The 19,513-nt window shown below is 39.2% G+C and overlaps 3 protein-coding genes across 4 annotated transcripts; 1 reads left to right on the forward strand and 2 right to left on the reverse strand.

The window, feature by feature from the left end:
- Positions 1–127: 127 nt before the first annotated feature.
- pdpk1b (3-phosphoinositide dependent protein kinase 1b) lies at positions 128–8,418 on the reverse strand. Of its 2 annotated transcripts, none has more exons than XM_085416109.1 (14): positions 8,262–8,418; positions 5,843–6,133; positions 5,587–5,629; positions 5,364–5,501; positions 5,124–5,268; positions 4,919–5,016; positions 4,387–4,462; positions 4,235–4,303; positions 4,014–4,110; positions 3,725–3,898; positions 3,301–3,518; positions 2,998–3,055; positions 2,552–2,704; positions 128–2,439 (listed from the first exon to the last, which is right to left on the reverse strand). In XM_085416109.1, exons 1-14 carry the CDS (start codon positions 8,283–8,285, stop codon positions 2,326–2,328), a joined length of 1,698 nt encoding a protein of 565 aa, XP_085272235.1. In that variant the 5' UTR covers positions 8,286–8,418; the 3' UTR covers positions 128–2,325. The 2 variants fall into 2 exon arrangements, with proteins under 2 accessions (XP_085272235.1, XP_085272236.1); XM_085416110.1 differs by lacking the exon at positions 8,262–8,418 and adding an exon at positions 7,578–7,767.
- A 291-nt stretch (positions 8,419–8,709) lies between these two features.
- On the reverse strand, positions 8,710–15,062 carry tsr3 (TSR3 ribosome maturation factor). The gene is made up of 6 exons (XM_085416114.1): positions 14,661–15,062; positions 14,262–14,472; positions 12,956–13,149; positions 12,680–12,850; positions 9,340–9,394; positions 8,710–9,120 (listed from the first exon to the last, which is right to left on the reverse strand). The coding sequence occupies exons 1-6, from the start codon at positions 14,779–14,781 to the stop codon at positions 8,982–8,984; spliced, it is 891 nt and encodes a 296-aa protein (XP_085272240.1). The 5' UTR covers positions 14,782–15,062; the 3' UTR covers positions 8,710–8,981.
- Positions 15,063–15,102: 40 nt separating this feature from the next.
- Positions 15,103–18,553, forward strand: gnptg (N-acetylglucosamine-1-phosphate transferase subunit gamma). The gene is made up of 11 exons (XM_085416113.1): positions 15,103–15,259; positions 15,348–15,402; positions 15,482–15,549; positions 16,022–16,076; positions 16,211–16,294; positions 16,392–16,485; positions 16,903–17,017; positions 17,089–17,171; positions 17,847–17,975; positions 18,070–18,151; positions 18,228–18,553. The coding sequence occupies exons 1-11, from the start codon at positions 15,193–15,195 to the stop codon at positions 18,305–18,307; spliced, it is 912 nt and encodes a 303-aa protein (XP_085272239.1). The 5' UTR covers positions 15,103–15,192; the 3' UTR covers positions 18,308–18,553.
- Positions 18,554–19,513: the final 960 nt, after the last annotated feature.

Genomic DNA, 19,513 nt, shown 5'->3' on the forward strand with positions numbered 1-19,513 from the left:
CTGAGGTGGAAAAAATAAATCTTAGATTTCGTGTACTCCTATGGTTGTCACTGAATACTTAAAGTATTTACACAAGCTTGTCAAGTTAGCACTAAAGCGCGTTAAAGTAATTTTCAGGACACAAAAACAGTGATAATGAGCCGGTACTTTATTTACATGCTGCAAAATGTGAGATGCCATTGCCACTGAATGATGCGGTTTCTTGACTGTCATGACCCAGGCTGTTGACAGAAGACAGGACACATGGCTTTATTGGTATGCCTAAATCCCTACATGCTTTAATTACTGGACTACCAAGCATTAAGTGGAAAATTCATCATTCAACATCTACTGACCTAGCGCACAAATAATCAGAGAGAATGAACAGATTCATTAAATTATCAGAATATGATTAAATCACTGAGCAAATAGAAAATGTATGATATAGTAAGAAAAAAGCTGTAAAATATTATAGTTTACAATAATTATTCACATTCAAAGGCTTTACATCTCAATACATACACAACATGGCCCCTGAACATGACTTCAATCCAAATATGATTCATATATTAGAATTTAAATAACACAGAATGAACTATAGGCTAAACAATAGCCATCAAATAACCTTATACAAGAATAAAAATACAAAAACTGTATCCTAATATCATTGCATTACTTGCTTCAGATTTTAATAATACATCATCTGTACATCACAGTTCTAGTCAGTTACAAGCCAGGTAGAGCTTCTACATACAATGTAACCGACTGCCATCGACTTGATTCAAACAATTTTTCTAACTAGAAGGGAAAACACTTCTCGTGCTTCCTCAACTTTATAGACAGATACAGCAATTTCATCGGTTATTTGGATGAGACAGATATTCTTTGACTGACATCCAACCACATCTGGCCCTGGGCCAGAGGGTCCCCAGTCACACACTGCACATACAGACTCAGCTGAAGGAAGAGGACCTTTGGAAAGACCGTAAGGTACTATGACAAAAAAAATTAAAAGCATTATGATAATACATATTTCTAAAACAAGAGCACAAGTTAAATCAATCGGTTTAATTTCTATTGGGCCAAACATCAGAATGAAAAAAAAAAATTAAAAAAAAAATTAAAAATAGGCCAATGAGCCCAATGAGGCAGTTTTGCCATATTGTCCAGGGACAACAGCTTTACTGTGATTGCTTCTGAAAATGATAGTATGTGTATGCATCTCTGTTGATGATGGTGGTTTTCTGTTCAGCATGGGGTGGTCAGCACATAAGATTTTGTTTTGAATAGGGCATACTGAAGATGAGTGAACTATTCCACCAAATAAAAAAAACCAAAGAAAAATAAAAAAATTAAGAACTCACACCACAAAAGAAATAGCCAGTGAATGGTACAGAACAACCAAATCATTCAACAATAGTCTCTATGGTTTCCAATGCAGTCAAAAATACCCACCTTTACTTGAATAAACTTTATCTCCAGTGCCCTAGGAGAGAAGCGGACAAGGCTGAGCTACAAAAACTGGCCATGCAGGAAAGATAAGCAAGTTATGATTAGGAAGTACAAGCTAGTGGCATGTTTACCCACCCCCCTGTTAGCAAAACATCCTCGGCTATGGAAGGCTCATACTTATACAGAGACTGGTTCAGACCCACGTCTCACTGCAGACCGGCACTCTGCATTATTATATAGAGACCTTAACTGCAATAAGCAAAGTACCGAGAGACTAAAAAAAAACAACTCAAATACCGAGGGAAATATTTGGGTTCTGACAAAAATAGAGAGGATCTGAGTTTGGTAAACGTGTGAGACTGAACCATTTTACAGTATCTATAGAGTATATGCACTAAAAGTGGGGCTTGACTACAGCTTGCACATACAATGTAGGATTAGGATATGGTTTAATAAAGATATCATGAGAGGCGCTGGTCCACAAAAGCAAGATTTTGTGTCATCATCGAAGCAGGAAACCAGTCCTTGCGTTTGAGATAGTCGCAGCGGTACCCAACTTGTCACTCTACAAGACAAAGCTTGTCCTCCTCCCCCCCTTGCCCACCCCCGCAGAATGTACAAAAAGCAGATGTGCATGGTGGAAGTCTTATCATCCATACATGGAAAAATGCAATAGAAGCCTCACAGAGAGCACAAAGAACAAGCAAAGCAACCCTAAATCCAAAGTTGTATTTTTCCCATGGTTCTACTCAGGAAAACAAACAAGGTCTAGATGCCAGCGTCTCTAAGAGTTTGTTTACATTGCGGTGATGAAGGGCACTAAAGAGGGTGTTACTCTGCTCAGTGATTGGCCTCAGAGCTAAAGAGGAGTGGGCACAGGGTGAACCTGTGCTCCTATAGGCCAGGGTTTTGGTGCCTTTGATAGATCTTTCTCCACACTTCCTGGATCTTCTTACACCATCTGTCTGCATTCCCGCTGGGGTCCATCAAATAGTATGTCCGGTTAGGCTGCAAACATCATAGGAAAAACATTTACATATTTTTTTAATTTATTTTATATAAAACTGAAGGAAAATATTAAGATCTGTCAAAAAGGCATCACAAATCAATAATTGTGTACCGTGTGAACAAAGAAGGTTTTGAAGTTCTTGGCCTCGGGGCGTAACTCTAAGGACCAAGGAATCTCCCCCTTCAGGACCCTGTTGACAGGATCCACGTAGTACAGGTGTGGTCCTTCAGTGAGAAGCAGCTGTCTCCGTCGGGCGAACAGACCCTGCAAAGGAATGCAAACATCTCATTGCTTCACCAACAGAGGGGGCTACGAGGCCAGTGACACTTTTGCACAGTACAACAGGGAATTCCCCTTTACTTCCCATTTGACAGCAGTGAAAAGCAAAGGGAAGTGACTTCACTGATCTGTAGCCAACTCAAACTGGAAAACTCCACAGAGTCTAGCTGGCAGAATAGTGTAAAGTACTAAAATATGTCTTTTTTTAAATACTGAAACAATGCAATAAAGTAATATTAAGGATTCAAATATATGCTGTAGAATTCACACACACACACCTTTCGTTTATCCACTGGGCCCATTTTCAGGATTAGGTTATTCTCCACAAACTGGTGCCTGTGTTGATACACAAAAACGCAAATGGTAACTACACAATTTTTTAAAAACAAAGTAACATAACTAACTGTTAATCCACATTTCTAAATCATTCACCAAAAATCTCTTACGGTTTCCAGTGCAGTGAAAAATATTTCCAGGATACAAGAAAGACATTGATTCAAAATTGGTTTTGATATACATCCAACAAAGAACAGCACATGACACAGACATTTTAACAGGGATGGAGAGATGGAAGGGGTTACCAGGGGTTTCCAGTGGTCTGTTTATCCAGCAATAACTGCTTCTCTTCTTCAGTGAACTGCAGGTCCAGCTCAAAGGAGTTGTTGTCCAGGTCGTGGATATACTGCTCAATGTTGCTGCTGGACCTCTGCGGCGGCGTCGAGTCATGTGGCGACAGGGAGTGTGATGAGCTGGACGGGGCCACCTGCATGTTGCTGAACTGGCTCAGGAGGTCATCGTACTGAGAGTCATAAAGAGACAGTGTCTCGTTATGAAAGGTGCATTGATGTTATGCTGATAATTTATGACTTGTTTACAGTTTGGATGAATCTCTAAGCTTCAACAAGGTCTCAAACCTGATGCTCTCTTTGAATGAGCAAACAACAGACCAAAACAAACAAAAAAAACATACCAAGACTGTTACCATAGTAAAGTAAAATATCTTACATTTCCATAGCAGTCCTCATCATCTTCAGACATTGCTGGCAGGTAGGGTGTGAGCTTGGGAGGTGTCTGTAGGTGAAGGTCACTCCAGGAGATGGTGTCAAAGAAGGGGTGCTGCTTCAGTGGTTCGTACCCTCCCATCTCTTCACAGCCAAGCCGCTTGGTTGGGTCCAATGACTGAAATTTAAATAAAACGTAAATAGCCAACTTCTAAACAGGTAACTGATTAACTTATTTCCAAATTATTACCAAAGGAGGTTGAAATGTGTTATTGTGATATGCAATGACATACCAAAAGCCGTTCAACAAGATCCTTAGCTTTGGGGAAGAATTTCTCTGGGAATTCATACTCCAGCTTTATTATTTTCTGGAATATCAGGTACTCATTTCTACAGCAATTAAAGAGAAAAGAAAAAGTGTAACTAGTGAACATTGGTGTGTTTGGTTCAGATTTTTTGCACTTGAAAAAAACAATTAAGAAAAATTGAGTTTTGTAAACACAGTAGTTCTTACCCAGCTCTGAATGGTGGTAAACCAGCCACCAGCTGATAGATAATACATCCCAAGGCCCACAGGTCAGAGCTAAAAATTAAAAAGTAAACAGTTATAAAATTGCAGGAATGATGCCCACCCTGAGCTGAAAAACCTAATAAAAATCTCATTACCTCTTGCAGGCTGATTTCTCTGTTAGTAGCTCTGGAGACACATACTGCGCTGTTCCAACAAACGAGTTTGCTCTCGCTGCCAAAAAAAACCCCCCAAACAAACAAACAAACAAAAGGGTAAAAAGACAAGTTCTCCTTTCTTAAACATGTTCTATGCAGCATGTATTAAATGCTTTTCTACTGTGCAAAAAGATTGTAATCTAACATAGGTGACAAGCTTGCAAGTTACTTCACCAGCTACAAAGATTGCATTGCTTTCAGCCATAATCAAACCACAGAACAAAGCTGATGTGTAACCGTCAACTGCTTTCTACAGTCAAAGCAAAAGCAGGGGCAGTTACCCAAGTTAGCTATAAGTCTGTTAGTAGCATGAACAAGTGAACTTTGTCAATATATTGGATTCACTCAGTGATATTAATAACAGCAGATTTCTGAAACTTATGCTCAGTCCCTTGAGGTCAGTTAAGACTATATTTATGCTGGTCATACTTTGCCACAAGGAGCATAAAGAAAATCAGCACTGTGATTATACCTTGTTTACTGTCTGATGGTAACTGTTTTGCTGTTCCAAAATCTGTTATCTGAATGTGCATCTCTTCACTCAGAAGAATATTTTCTGGTTTCAGATCTCTGAAATTAAAACAATAAAAATTGTGAGCAAAAACAAACGCTTAACAGCAAGTGAAATTTTTATAGCAAAACTTGCAAAAAGGACAAAACAAAGGGTGTTGTCTTACCTGTGTATTATCCCCTTATTGTGTAGGTATTCTAGAGAACAAACTATTTCAGCTGAGTAGAATCTAGTGCAGGTCTCATCAAATGAACCAATTTTGCGAATGTATTTCAGGAGCTCGCCGTTCTTAGCATAACTAAGACCAAAATCTAAGACAGACTGGTTAAGGAAAACTTCTTAAACAAAACAGTAAAACACGTGTTAGGAAATAGGCCTTGATAGACTGAATTTGTTAAAAGGATACACAGCTTCTCATCATCTTGAAATGTGAAGTAGAGTTTGACAAAGAACGGGTGATCAAGACTTGACATCAAATCCCTCTCTCGTTTCACATACTGGGTTTTGTTCTCCTTCACAATATGGCGTTTCTCTAAAATCTTAACTAAAGGAGAGAAAAGAGAATATTAGTAGACGTAAACCCAGCAACTTTTTCATTTTAGTCCAACTCATTATACGTTATTACTTACTTGCATATTCTTTCCCTGTTGCCTGCTCTCTTGCCAGGACAACCTAAGCATAAGAAACAACAGTGAGATGATATGGCATGTAACCAACCAGTCAGATGTTGAGGGAAAATAATAATATTTCCTTGGGCTTACTTGTCACTTCACCTAAAATTAACTCAGCATGACTCATCCAAGTACATTAATCAAAATAACGCTAGCATGTAGCAACATCTTCCTCGGCACATTTCAAAAGCTAAGTGGAATGTAAGTTACATACCGTTGAGAAGGAGCCCTCTCCCAGTATCTTGCCAAATTTAAAGTCCTCTGGCCTCTTTTTGCGTGGCTGAGAAGCCTGGACGGCTGGCTGTGTGCAGAGCTGTGGGGCCTGGCTGCTAGCAGATGCTCCTACAGCACAAGCCTGTGAGGCTGCGCCCTCCATGCTGGGGCCGTGGCTGCTGCTTGCGCCTGGGATTGCAATTGGCGAGCAGGAGTCAGGGTGGTTTCTTACCATTGATGGATGCGAGCAGGAACAGATGACAACGCTGGGCTGAATGGGCACAACATCATACTGTAAGAAAAAGAGAGACCATAAAGAATTTGTTATTAAGCAGGGTGACACAGGTAAATAACAATTCACATGTGGAAAGGCTCTTTACTTGAGAAAGCTAAGGGACTGTATATCCATCTGAACTATTACTGGATTGAACATAACAGTGACGACAAAAATATAAGGATAAAATAGTAACAATTTAACTTTTCAATAACGTTTTCAATAAAAATGAATGCATAAAGAAAATGTGTTTTGTTATTCAGCACTTTAAACTATCACTTAAATGAGGAATTTCAGGTTTTTCCATCAGTCTGCGATGGATTTAGTAATTGATGCGGTTATTAGTTGTCAAAATACAGATTAGATGGCCCAAAGAACACACGACAAAAGCAGCTAAACTTAATTACTGAAAAACATGAGCTTCCTAGAACATCACCGGCACCAGTGACAAAGGTGAGTTGAGATGTTTACATAGATGAAACTAAAAGAAGTTACCCACCACAACCACAGTCTTCTCACTCTACTGACACCTGAAAGTTCCCACTGGTGTAAACAACACTTTGAAGAATTTTCTTTCATATGCTTTGAAATCTCTGAACTTTCTCATTGCACTCCATCATGAAAATTAACTAAATTAATTAATTATTTTTTTAATGATAGCTATATCTACATTGCTATGCAGTTCTTTATTAGCATGAAGGAACTCCATGTAGAATTTTGTTGTGCAACCTTGCGTTGTGTTATGATAATAATTAATCCTGAATCTTAAATCTCTTTCACAAAGTATACATATGACACATGAAGAGAAAGCAATGTACTCACATATTACACGAAGCACTTTACAGGCTGCTGGCTTAAAATTATTGTTGTTTATAGTTCTGTAAATTACAATAACCTAAACATACTACTACAAGTGAGACCACTTGTAGACCAAAGTCTAACAGTGATAAGAAGGAACTGCTTAAGGAGCCACTTCTGAGCCTGGTGGTCCCACCCACCTGTGTTCAGGCTGTAAAAACTATGTCAAAGTTAATTTTTCATATGACAGTGATACTTGAGACAAACTGCGCTGAACTCACACCATCTATGTGTACATAATCAAACTGACATGGCAGATGAGGCACACAAACTGCCTGTTTAAAACTTAAAGATAGTGCTTCCTAAAAATTCCCGGTACCGGTGTCATTTATATAGAAACACATTGAATTACCCGAACAATGAGTGTGTAGTTTATCTGGCAGTTCAGTTTACGTTTAATTAGTTCAGTTGGCCTAGCTTTTTCTCATTCAAAACCAAGGTGTGGCCATTATTTTAGCTGCCTATTCCGGCCTATTTCAGCTAGCCATATAACTACCTACTGAGTCACTGCTATTGGTCAGGCATGTAATGGTTGGAGGAAAACGCCGAATAACGTTTTCCTAACTCTGGGAAGTCGTGAAACAACCGCCCTGTGCGAACTTACCTTGCTAACAAGCTAATGTTAGCTCCTGCTGGCTTGTCAAATAATGCCGGCCATCGCTGACAGTGAGTTACAAACTTAACGCCAACAGTCAATTAGCTAACGTTAGCAAATCAGGCAACACAAGCAACTTCAAAACCGTGTGGCATTTTCAAGAAACGTCACTTAATCGTGTTCAAAGTTAGTTTCCTGCCGTTTATATGAAGATTTGAAAGTTGACACTCGAATAGCACAACGCTTTCCTTCAAAATATATGCTAACCAATGGAAGAACGCAATAATGCTAATGCTAGCCTGCTAGCAAACGGGGATATCGAAAGCGCGAACCTGTTAAGCTATCAATAGCCAATAGTTACTGGTAGAGGAAAACGCTCATGTGTCCCGTGTAACTATTATCGTGTACTGGTAAGCGTTTCAAAAGGCCCAAATAAGTCGAGAAAGTGTGACTCATGAATACTGTGTGAGATTTGACGATCCAAATTAACAAGACAAACACTGCGTGTTGCGATAGCCAACATTAGCAAACTAGCAAGCTGCTAGTGAGTCGTAAGGCTAAGCGATCTCCTGCAGCTAGCACTGCTCTTCAAATGAAGGCCCGACGTAACTATTTATCCCCACAAAGCCTCTACACTGACCATTTTGAGCACCGGCTTCGAGCTGGTATTCACGGCAAAGTTGTAACACTTACCACCTGACTTGTAGCTCTTGCCATGAGAGTTTTCAGCGAGTATTTATTTGGAATAAAATAATTAGAGAAGCTCCAGTAATGGCTGCCTCTGCGCCTTCATTTTCGAGCTGTGACGTCGTTCCACAACAATGTTACCGCAGGACAGCAGAGGAGAGTCCCGCTGTGTCCGCCCCCTCGCCACATTAACAACCTACTGAACTTCATCTTACTGATAGGGCCGGAGTCAGGCGGTAGCAGTTGTGGATATTCAAATACCGCAGTAGACGTGGCCTACAAACTCCCGTTTTAGACTAACTTTGAATATATGGCAGTAAGAAGGATCTACAGGTCTTTTTTTATTCAAGTGTAACTAAACTTAAGTGAAGAAGCACTCCTAAATACCCAAACTGACAAAAATGACCAATATCCATAAAACGCTTTGTGTGAAACTGAAACTGTGGCAACCAAGTATATTTCAACAAACACGTTTAATCCAATAAATGTTTTGTCAATAAACCAAGAATATAATGTGTAAATGTCAGTAATAATAATAATAAACACCCTTATTTTATTTCTATTTAGTTGACATGCATCAAAGTTCATTAATTTACGTAGACATATAAGCAAACAAAACAAAACATAACCATTCATATGTGCCAAAATATTTTTTGAGCATTTTAAAACAGTCGTGTATTAAAAAGAACCCAAGGTTGAAATATAATTTAGTGTAAAGTCTTTGATTCAATCCTCCTCTTCATCATGGTCATGTGAGCTTGTTTTTGTCTCCTCATTGCTTTCCGTTTCTTCATCTTCTGCCTCATCTTCGTCATCTTCCTCTGTGGAGTCTGTGTCCTCACTGGAGTCATCTTCTACAGGTGCACTAAACACAAAAATGAACCCAGTAAACATAGGAAACAAATCGTTAAAGCCTATTTTAAGAGAATTCTTGCCATTTTTAAAATTATGCTGGTAATTTTTATGCCATATAAACATCACCACTAAGAGAACTAACTTATATAAAGTCAAATATAACCAAAGTTTTCTTGGTACATTTATTCAATTATTGTAATAGATACGTGAATGCTAGATGAATACTTACCACTGACGTCTGTTGAGATTCATGCATTCTACTCCAGAGTTAACATCAAATGGATCTATGAACAAAACAGATGTGTAGCTTTCATTACGAGGGCAGTTAATTCAGCACTACAGGTCACTCAGCAACAAAAATACACATCCAGATTCTAGACATTTCCAGACAATCAGCCTGGATACTGACTTCCTAATCACAGCCAGATGTGTTCAGAGATGCAAGCAAAATTAAATGAGTCAAAATCCAATAAGGAAAGGAAAAAGAAACAACAAGGCAGCCTGATTACAAGGCAAGGAAACAATGCAAGGAACAGTTATATCAATGTCCACAGAATAATCAATCAGATAAAACCGTTCGTAATGACATTTATTTCCCCTTGGAATATTCATTACTAAGTGTCTTTAAAGTCTTAAGAATAATACGAGTTTTATATCTTATAAACAAATATGAGAACACTGGTTTCCCCGTGACAATTTAGCAAATGTGAGTCACAACAAGAAACTATAAAAATTATTCTAATTATTCATTAGCAATTACTCAGATTAAGCCATTTCTAAAGTGAACCTTTCCAAAATAAAAATACATTTGAATCAAACAGTTGATTATGACCAACAATACTGTGCAAAAATCCCTAATTTCTTAATATTTGCTTCCAAAGTGGTTTCAAGCAATAGTTCTCCAGGCTCTCTGAACCTCTTTCAAAGTTTGTCTTTGGATAGTGGCTGCTTTTTCACTCATTTTCAATCCAGTCCAATACCTGACCACCAAGCCACTTAACACAGACTCGTGAATTAATCAAGCACACAAAGGGACCCAACTCAAGAGATGACCTTTGTTGTTTCTACACTGCAGAAAATTAAGCCAAGAACCAACTTTAATTTGTATCTTTAGGCACTTTCTTGTTACAAAAACACATCATTTGTTCTCATTTATTTTGTTGAATTTATGAAAATCCCAAAGATAACAGCTTAACAAGCATGAAATTTCCATATTTGTTTGCATGTGTCTGAATAAATCACTGCACCTACGTTGCATTTTCTACGCAAAATATGAAACACTCATGAGTGGCTCAAGATTTTTGCACTCAGGAGGTCCTTCAAGAACTAATTACCTTCGAAGTCATTTTTTTTCTAGTTTGTATTTGTTATTAGGAAATCTAAAGTGATGCAACAGCTAGCCACTTCAACACAACTTCCTGCTTTAGTCTTATTTTCTTGTTTCAGCCTCTTTGTTTTCTTTCTTTTCTGCTTTGCTGCTGTGTGATTTCTGCGTTCTGTTTTAGTGTTTTAGGGTTAACACTAGGGGTGCAACGATACACAAAATTCACGGTTCGGTTCGATACTTTGGTGTCACGGTTCGATATTTTTTCGATACAAAAAAATGTTCATGCATTTTTAATTTGTCATTTATTAAAATTATAAATATATATTTTAACTCAAAAGTACAGTTTTTAAATTTAACCCTAACCCTTGTGCGTGTTTTTTATTTTGACAGCGAATATGCACCTGCGGACCACTTATGTGCAGCCCTGGTTATTTAGCTCATCATATCGCAGCCACAGAAATTCTTTTGTCCATGAAACCATAAAGGTGCACTTTCTTTTTGCCTTATAGTCTGATTTGTCATAACTTCTCCGTTTTGTGGTAAGCTTTTCTTTGGCTGTCACTTCTTCACCCTGACCTGTCTTATTTGGCTCAGCAGAACTGAAATGCTTTTACACACGCACTCACATAAGCTCAGCGATTCTCTGTGCGATCAACCTCTCACATGTTTAAGCTTGCTGCGGGAGATTTCACTTGTCATGTTTGCATAGTAAGCTAACGATTGATAAGACGATGTCAGAGGAATTGGTGCACAAATTATCATCACTCACAGATCAGTGCTGTCGCTCTCTATACACAGTTCGCACGATTGCAAAGTGAAAGCAAAAAAACAAGCGCAAATTCAAACGCGACTTCAATATGTCACATATTGACAGTGCCTCACCGATGCCAATGACATAATTACCCAGCTACATTTCTGAAAGAATGCAAAAGCATTGACATATATTTTTCCTACAATAGCCCGACGGGCAGGGAAGAGAAAGATTTTGGTAGCCCGACTGAAAAAAATCGCTAGCTCCGGGACGTCGGGCTAGCGATATTGCAAGCCCTGTATCTGATTGAGGAATCACTCATCTTTGGAAAAGAGAGTTTATTACAGAGAAATGGCTCTTTCCAAAATAAAAGCTATACTATCCGCTTCTTCTGGGCTATATTCTCAGCAGCATAAGGAGAATCATGTGCTAACAGCTGTCTAAATGACTCGGCTAAAGTTAGTAGCATGCTTGCTTTTTTTTGTCTGCTTCCACTTGTCTTTGCACTAGGATGATGTCGGCGTAAATGTGCAGTCATATTCGTTGTGTTCCCACTAGTGCTTTCAGGTTAATATCATTGAAATGACCTCCAACATACTGTTTTACTTTAGTCCATGACTCGCTTACCTTCAGGGTCATACGTCACATGAAAACCAAAATAATTCCAAACGCCAGATCTGAATGAGGTTCAATTTGCCTGTTGCAAGTAGAGCTTAACTTCTGTCTCGCTAGCTTGCCCTGCGCTCTTCCTTCTGACTATGCTGTCTGTGTTGAGCGCTCAGTGGATCTGCGCTCGACAGTGCAGCCTAGGCGGAGTAGTCGAACACAGATTCACTGAGCGCTCAACACAGACAGCATCGTCAGAAGGAAAATTGATAAAATAAATTACAAATGTTGTATTGTTCGATACATATGCGTACCGAACCGAAAGCACTGTATCGAACGGTTCAATATCGATACGAATATCGTTGCACCCCTAGTTAACACAGCTAATGTTTTACCAGTAACCCCAAAAGCCAATCAAAAGTTTCTTTGCCAGAAAAAAATCACTACTTTGTAGTAGGAGCTAATGCAAACACTGATGATCCATGCCCACTTTTAACTGCACTACAGCAGGTCTCATTTTGCACTAAATCATTTACATATTTTTTCCAAATTGTTATATTGTTATTTATTGTTATATTGTTGCTATCGCAACACCCAGTGTTTGCCTTGTTATTGTATGTTTCATATGCTATATGTTTTTTTTTATTGTTCTTGCAACAGTTACAAAGATACAAAAATGCGACTAAAACTTAACAGTTACTAAAACTGGAAACTGTCATCTGAAAGCTCTTAAAGTCCAATAAATGTGATTTATTTAAGAGCCACTACTTGTACGTGAAGCCAAACTACAGCTAAAATAAGAAAGAGGTTGAACCAAAACACAGTGACCCTCTACCTCCACTGCTACACAAACCCAGACACTGCGTAGAACCCCAGGTTATTTACCAAACTCCTCCTCTTCCTCTGGTTTAGAAGTGAGAAACTCTTTCTCTACACCGAGGAGCTCTTCTTCCGACTGACAAGCAGCGTAGCGGCCAAGCAGGACTTTATTGAGCTCCAGAAACGTTGTCCCCCATTTAAATTTCTTCAATAAGAGCAATGCCAGTTCCTCAAAACCTGCAATATCAGAAACAATATGTCACAGTTTAACTGCCATAACCAAAACAAGACACAAAAAGCAGTTGCTGCGGTATTCCTGAATAACTAAACCTAAACCCTTACCTACGATGCAGAACGTGGCAGCAAAAGCTTCAACGCAGGACAACTTGCAAGGCTTGCCATAATTTACAGGGTTCGCAGCTACGAGGTACGGCAGTAACCTGGGATGACTTCCAACCATCTTATTGAAGGGTGTCTCCTCCAGTTTGGCCCAGGAGCAATCAATCACTGCGAGCCCATTGTTGGCCACAATCTCTCTGTGCAGACAAAACATGGAGAGAAAAAAATCGCTTTGGATTGCATCACAACAGTGACACAAATTATAGAATTTATTTAATTTTCATAACCAACAAAACACTTTGATATAGTAACATTTGTTTTAATATAACAATGCATTGGAATGTCTCAAGTTTTTAATATGCCTGATCTTTAAGATCAAGCTCTACATGGAGTAAATAATCAAGTAATAAACCTAAAAGGAGGGCCTTTACACTCAGGGGACACTTTATTAAGTACACTTTGCTAGTCCTGGGTTGTACCCCTTTTGCCTTCCCAACTAGCTTAATTCTTCATGGAATAGATTCAACAAGGAGTTTGAAACCTTGTTCCTCAGAGATTTTGGTCCATATCGACATGACAGAATATAACAGTTGTTGTAGATATACATCTATGATTCAAAACTTCTGGATTGAGATCTGGCAATTGAAGCTGTCATTTTACTACAGTCAAGAAACCAGGCTTAGATGATGGAAGCAGCTACCATGAGATGGGTACACTGTGGCCATAAAGGGATGGAAATCATCAGAAACAAAACTCAAGTAGTCTGTGGTGCTAAAACACTACTCTGTTGGTACTCTAGGGTCCAAAGTGTGCCGACAAAATATTTCCACACATTTACACCAGCAGCAGCAGCAGGACTTGCTGATACAAGGCAGGATGGATCCATGTTTTTGTGTTGTTTACCATCCAAATGTGTCAGCAGAAATCGAGACTCATCAGAGCAGGCAACATTTTTCCAAAAACTTTTGTTCAGTTTTGATGAACTTGTGTGAATTGTTGCCTCAGTTTCCTGTTCTTAGCTGACCCAGTGTGGTCTTCTGCTGCCGTATCTAATTTACTTCAAGAGTCCACATTGTATTTTAATAGATGTTCTTTTGTATTTCATGGTCCTAACGCGTGTTTATTTCACCTACTGTTGTTACTCTGAACACTGGCATCAAAAAAACATTTTCACCCTGAGAACACTTGTTAATGAGTAACTAAACAGGTGTGCATCAAAATGTGTATATAAATAGTTATATGAGGTGGTCTATGGCTACAGATTCTTTGATTTCATTGGCTGAAGTACAGAGGAAACAGCTGAACAAACCTGTCTGCTGGCGTCACATACTTCGTGCCCATTGGACTCAGTATGAGCCCGTTGAATCTCTGATTGAGTCTCAGGTTGCGTACAAAGCCCTTCCTCACCAACTTTCTGCCAGTACAACGTTTGGGATCGCAGTGACCCAACTCCCACATGGCAAGTGGGCAAGGAAGCTTCACCTGAGGGGCCTCTGCTCCTTCCTCCCTGTGAAGACTTGCTGAGGAGAGAAAGTTCACAATCTCAGATCTCTCAAGAGTTTACACCATATCGAGTGTTATCAGTCCTGAGCAATGGGCACTTTTTCCTAGTGTAAACAGCATTTCATGATGCTGACGCTAATGTAAATAGCATGCCTTACAGCCAACATGTTAAACATTTTTGCATTAGAAATAATCAATACACTACCTTCCAAAGCAGTGTGCATTTCTTCTGTAAAGGCCTCTAAAGATTTCCCTTTCATTTTGTGACGTTTGTCTTTGCCCTTGTTGTCAGGACGGACAAACTTTCCCTGCTTTTTTCGTCCCATGCTGCTAGTTAGTTAACTGTCACTGTCAGACTGTCACTGCAATGAACTGACCAAGAAGTATGACTTAAGCTATCTGGCTATCCTGCTGACAACAGTTTCGTCTAACAAAGAGAACTGCCCAAAAAAAGAGACGCAAAAACTTCTTATTTGCAATAGGAATTAGACATAAGCAACTTTCAAGACTTTATCACAAACTAGTAGTAGTCTCCTTTCATCCGGAAACACTTTCATATGAAGTATAACCTAGCTTGATTGGCTTCGTATCGTGGTAAGCACGTCGCAGTCCCATATGAAAAACACGCATGCTCACGGCTTATTTTGATCACGTGGCGTGTCACCTGACCGGAACGAGCAAAAGAGGAAATGTAGACAGAAAAGTAACACTTTAACGCCTTCATAACGTAAATAATAATGCGTTGTTTCAGTTACCGAGTAGCTCATTTAATAAGTTTGTGTTTTGTCTGCGTGTATCTGTTCAGTAAGTACAGCTTTACTGCGCAGCTTCATTCAGAGATTTTAATCTAAACAGAGCTCGTGTGTCTGATCTCGGCTTGTTTTTAATGCAGTTAACTATGGATCCGCCGGTAAAATGAAGATAGTCGAAGAGCCAAACACATTTGGGTACGTGAAGCAAAATAAGTTCACATTGTGCAGTTTTGTTGACTTTGGCCTGCTGCTAATGGATCTACTTTGTGTCCAGGCTGAACAACCCTTTTGTGGCTCAGGGCAGCAGACTGCAACCTAAAGTGACCCCAGCTCCAGTGTCTGGTAAAACAAACTCATCATTTAAATATTTAAACATAAAGAGGAAAGGAGGCGTAGATTTCTGACTTATAAGTGTATTTCATGAGTTTTCCTCCATTCATACCATAGCAAAACCTTTGTCTTATAGTTGTAGTACACTCAAGGCGATGAACTACCAGAACTTTTTTCTGGCATTTCTGACATTTATTTCTCACAATTTAAGCCCAAAGAGTCACGCTGACAGATTTCTTTTGTTTGCTACAGCAGCATTTCTTTATCTTTGCACTTCTTTTTTCTTATATTGTGACATTTCAGGGATTAAATGTTTTATTAGATTTCTTTACACTGACAAAAGAGGGAGTTTCACTGCTTCAGCCCACTTAATCCTGATTTAAAGCCTCAATTCATTAAATTATATGTAAAATGTTCTAAATGTTGACTAAAGGGTCCTTTAGATTTTCTGTCTCATCATATGAGCAATGATTTCCTCCTTAAGGCCCAGTGCACCTTCATCAGCTTGCTGGAAAGTGCTTCAGTCTCACGGAGTCGACGTATGTATTTAACCTGTCACACAGTAGTATATTCCACCATATCTCCACAGTGCAGACCATTAGCTTATTACATGTTGGATCTGAGCGTCTGGAAAATACAAAACAAACAATAGCATGTTGTCCTCACTTTGCAGGTATAAATATGAATTCTGTCCATTTCACAACGTCACTCAGCATGAGCAAACATTTAGGTGGAATGCCTACAGTGGGATCTTGGGGTAAGAAGCTCCAGAAACAAAACACAAACTAGATGTAAATGTGTGAAGCAAGCTTTTGGCTTCTTGTGGGAGTCAGGTTTGTGTTTGGTCCTTGCAGGATCTGGCAAGAGTGGGAAATGGCAAACAACACTTTCACCAGCATGTGGATGAGAGACGGCGACACTTGTGGAAACAGAAACAGAGAAACAAAGGTATCTAAACCTTTAAAATCCTCCTGGTAATCCACTGACAAGATTTTGGGCCCCGTCTTGAATATGAGGCCAACACTTTGCAATGCTAATTACTGCTTGAATGTATTGTGCATGTAAACATAACAACTAGTGCCAAACCGAGTCAAAGACAACTAGCAAATCATCCCATCAGCCCTTAAAGTTATGCTTTTCCTTGTTTTCTGCCATATATTAACTTGCTGTTCAGACCTGCCTTTTACGGGGGTCAATCAATTGGAACAAAAGTGGCTTAGAGTGAGTGGGGGAAGGGAGCTGTTTCAGTCAGTGGAGATCTCGACTAGAGTCTAAGAATAAATATGTGGAACTGGGAATTACTTTCTTACTCAGCAACATGAATAAGAAATTGTGTTTTCTTTCTTTCTTGTCGTGGATCTGCAGGTGATTCTGGTCTGCAGCACAAGAAGCAAGCTCGCTCAAGTCTCAGAGCCCAGTACCTGTGTGTACTCGCTAACCTTTGAGACCCCCCTTGTTTGCCATCCACATTCTCTTTTAGGTAAGTTAAGCAGGACTTACTTTCATGCCAATGGGGATAGGGTTACTTATAAATTCTGTGCTCTTTTAAAGTGTATCCAACTCTGAAAGAGGAGCTACAGAAGGAATGGGATGAAGCGGAGCAGGCTCGCTATGAAGGACTTATAACTGAACAGGTGAGGGCCAGTTTGGTAGGTAAACAAATACTGCAGAATGACTTGCTTCCTCTATGCTTTTCATCTATGTCAGTTTATGCCACCTGTGAGATGATGAAATGTAGATGCAGAAAATATAGTGGATATAAACAATAGACTTAGTGAAGCTAAAATTCAAGCGCTTTAAAGCTGCATTCTTTTTAATGGCCACCAGGGGGCGAGTCACCTGTTTGCAAAAAGACGTCCAGTTGTACAGACGTCTAGGAGAAAATAAGTCTACTGCTCACTTGATTTACATTATCAGTAAACACCTTCCAGATTAGTTCATCTTCTCAGCTGCTTAACACATACTGTACTCAAATTTTGTTGAGTACAGTATGTGTTAGCATGTCTATTAGAGTGAAAATGAACATAAAACAGCATACTTGTGATTCACAAGTGCACCCATATTATCATGCAGCATCCTTCAGTTTCCTCATTCATCACATGAGTTTTCAAAACGTCAAAAATATGACAACACCAAAAACGGTCTGTTTACAGCTTTGTGTCCATCTTTTATGTACAGTTATTGTAGCTGAAAATCAGACACCTCTGATTGAGCTCTGTTATGGTACACACATTTCAAGGTGTCCTTTGTTATGTACATTTTAATTATTCGTGGAATGGTTATGTTTACACTTTGTACATGTGCTCCAGGGATACAACAATCTCTTAAAGGATATTTTTGAGGACGCCGGACTGCTGAAGAGTCGGAAAGTAAAAGTCAAGGTTCAAGAGGCAGCAGCTGATTCAGCAAGGCAAAACTCTTTAGAGAAATGTAAAGCGGTATGTAACCTTTCAAAGTAGTATCTCTTCTAACATTACAACAAAATCACAATACAAGCTCAATAGTGTTTTTTTTGGTATATTTTTTCTACAGGACTACCAAAAACTGAGAGAAGAGACTGAGAGATTGCGAGCTCTTCTTACTCAACATAACATTCCTTTTACTTCTGAGACAAGTGAGTGAAGTCAGTCTTCACTCATTTAAGTCTCGTACAGTTTATATGAATGATTTTTTCCCCCTATATGTGACAGATGACGCAAAAGGTACAGTGAGCGTGACGGTTAAGGATCAACACTTAAGAGGAGACAACGGACTCATTGATGTTCAGTGAAGATTACCTGGAGCAAAAACGAGCCAAAGCACCTGAGCGGAGTTTGTTGATCAGCATCAGAGAGACGCATAAAGTAACCGGACAACACTGGTAGAGCTCAGGCTGTTGGTACTGCAGAATAAAATTTTGCAAGCGTAGCTGAGAGTGGGTAATTTCTTTTTTTTTTGTCGAGGATTCATCACTGAGCTCTCCAAGACTATGAAAAGGCACCATCGTGCATGAGAAATAAAATGAGCTTTGAAAATGTTTACAGTCCAGTTTTGTTTGTCTGTTAAGCCTAAAACAATAAATCGACAGCAGAACGTCATGTCCGTAAGACATGAGGGGAAAATATCCAGCCAACCTGACATAGAATCTAAGAAGCACCTACTGTTCACTGAAGCCTCAACAGAAATGGACAAAGGTAGAAGGGTGGCTGTCAGACAGCTACTCTTCAAAAAGGCAGTCTGGAGAACTATTCCTGAACACTACTTAACACACAGACTTAAGGAGTTCAGATTGTGTTGAAGAGTAAAGGTAGTCACACAAAATATTGATTTTCAAGCTCAGACTGTTTTTGCCTTTTACTCTGCATTTCCATGTTTGCATATTTCAATATCCTGACAAGATATAATAAAATGAGGAGTAAATTTTTTTGTTCATGCATATGCAAGTAACCGAAAAACATCGTCCATATATATATAAAGTGGCTGAAAAGCATTTATGTCTTTGTGTTGTATTTGGGTGCATTTGTATAGGAAATGAAGTCATCACAGCTAGGCTAGATATTGACTTTGTTTCCTTCCTCTGTGTTTGTGTCCTATATTAAGACTCAAACACATGTTCCTGTCATACTGCACTCAAAGAAGTAACAGCCGGTCATTTCCGACTTCACTTTTGCCCGATTGAGATACGCACAACACAGCTATATTAATAGTCTGTGAAAGATGCGGATAAAATTAATCACCCGCACACTTACTGAGTTAGTCACAAAAACCAGATGATAAGCAAATATAAAATGTATGTAGAGAACATAACCCAGCGGTCTGGTATGTGTTTGCTACTGTGATTACAAGGAGAGTGCAAAAGAAAAGTTATTCAGTTCAGTGGCTTCACTGATTATGGGCCTTGACGTGCACAAACATGTCTTAGCTACAAACATTCCTGAGATGTTACTCAAAAGGTCTTCCAGCTATCTGTTTGACTTTGAGGGATTCACATCTCTCC

Source organism: Rhamphochromis longiceps, linkage group LG8, assembly GCF_057381845.1.
Source record: "Rhamphochromis longiceps isolate RC_006_pf linkage group LG8, R_longiceps_female_GT1.1, whole genome shotgun sequence".
Lineage (NCBI taxonomy): Eukaryota > Metazoa > Chordata > Actinopteri > Cichliformes > Cichlidae > Rhamphochromis > Rhamphochromis longiceps.

Excerpts from the sequence above, each read along its gene's own strand:
- tsr3 (XM_085416114.1), bottom strand. The coding sequence starts at position 14,781 with ATGGGACGAAAAAAGCAGGGAAAGTTTGTCCGTCCTGACAACAAGGGC. Across the intron at positions 14,473-14,660 it reads AATGCACACTGCTTTGGAAG|CAAGTCTTCACAGGGAGGAA; the intron begins GTAGTGTATTGA and ends TTCTCTCCTCAG. Across the intron at positions 12,851-12,955 it reads TGCCACGTTCTGCATCGTAG|GTTTTGAGGAACTGGCATTG; the intron begins GTAAGGGTTTAG and ends CTGATATTGCAG.
- pdpk1b (XM_085416109.1), bottom strand. The coding sequence starts at position 8,285 with ATGGCAAGAGCTACAAGTCAGGTG. Across the intron at positions 5,017-5,123 it reads AATAAGGGGATAATACACAG|AGATCTGAAACCAGAAAATA; the intron begins GTAAGACAACAC and ends TTTTAATTTCAG. Across the intron at positions 2,705-2,997 it reads GCCCAGTGGATAAACGAAAG|GGTCTGTTCGCCCGACGGAG; the intron begins GTGTGTGTGTGT and ends ATTCCTTTGCAG.
- gnptg (XM_085416113.1), top strand. The coding sequence starts at position 15,193 with ATGCGTTGTTTCAGTTACCGAGTAGCTCATTTAATAAGTTTGTGTTTT. Across the intron at positions 16,077-16,210 it reads TTCAGTCTCACGGAGTCGAC|GTATAAATATGAATTCTGTC; the intron begins GTATGTATTTAA and ends CTCACTTTGCAG. Across the intron at positions 17,172-17,846 it reads AAGGACTTATAACTGAACAG|GGATACAACAATCTCTTAAA; the intron begins GTGAGGGCCAGT and ends CATGTGCTCCAG.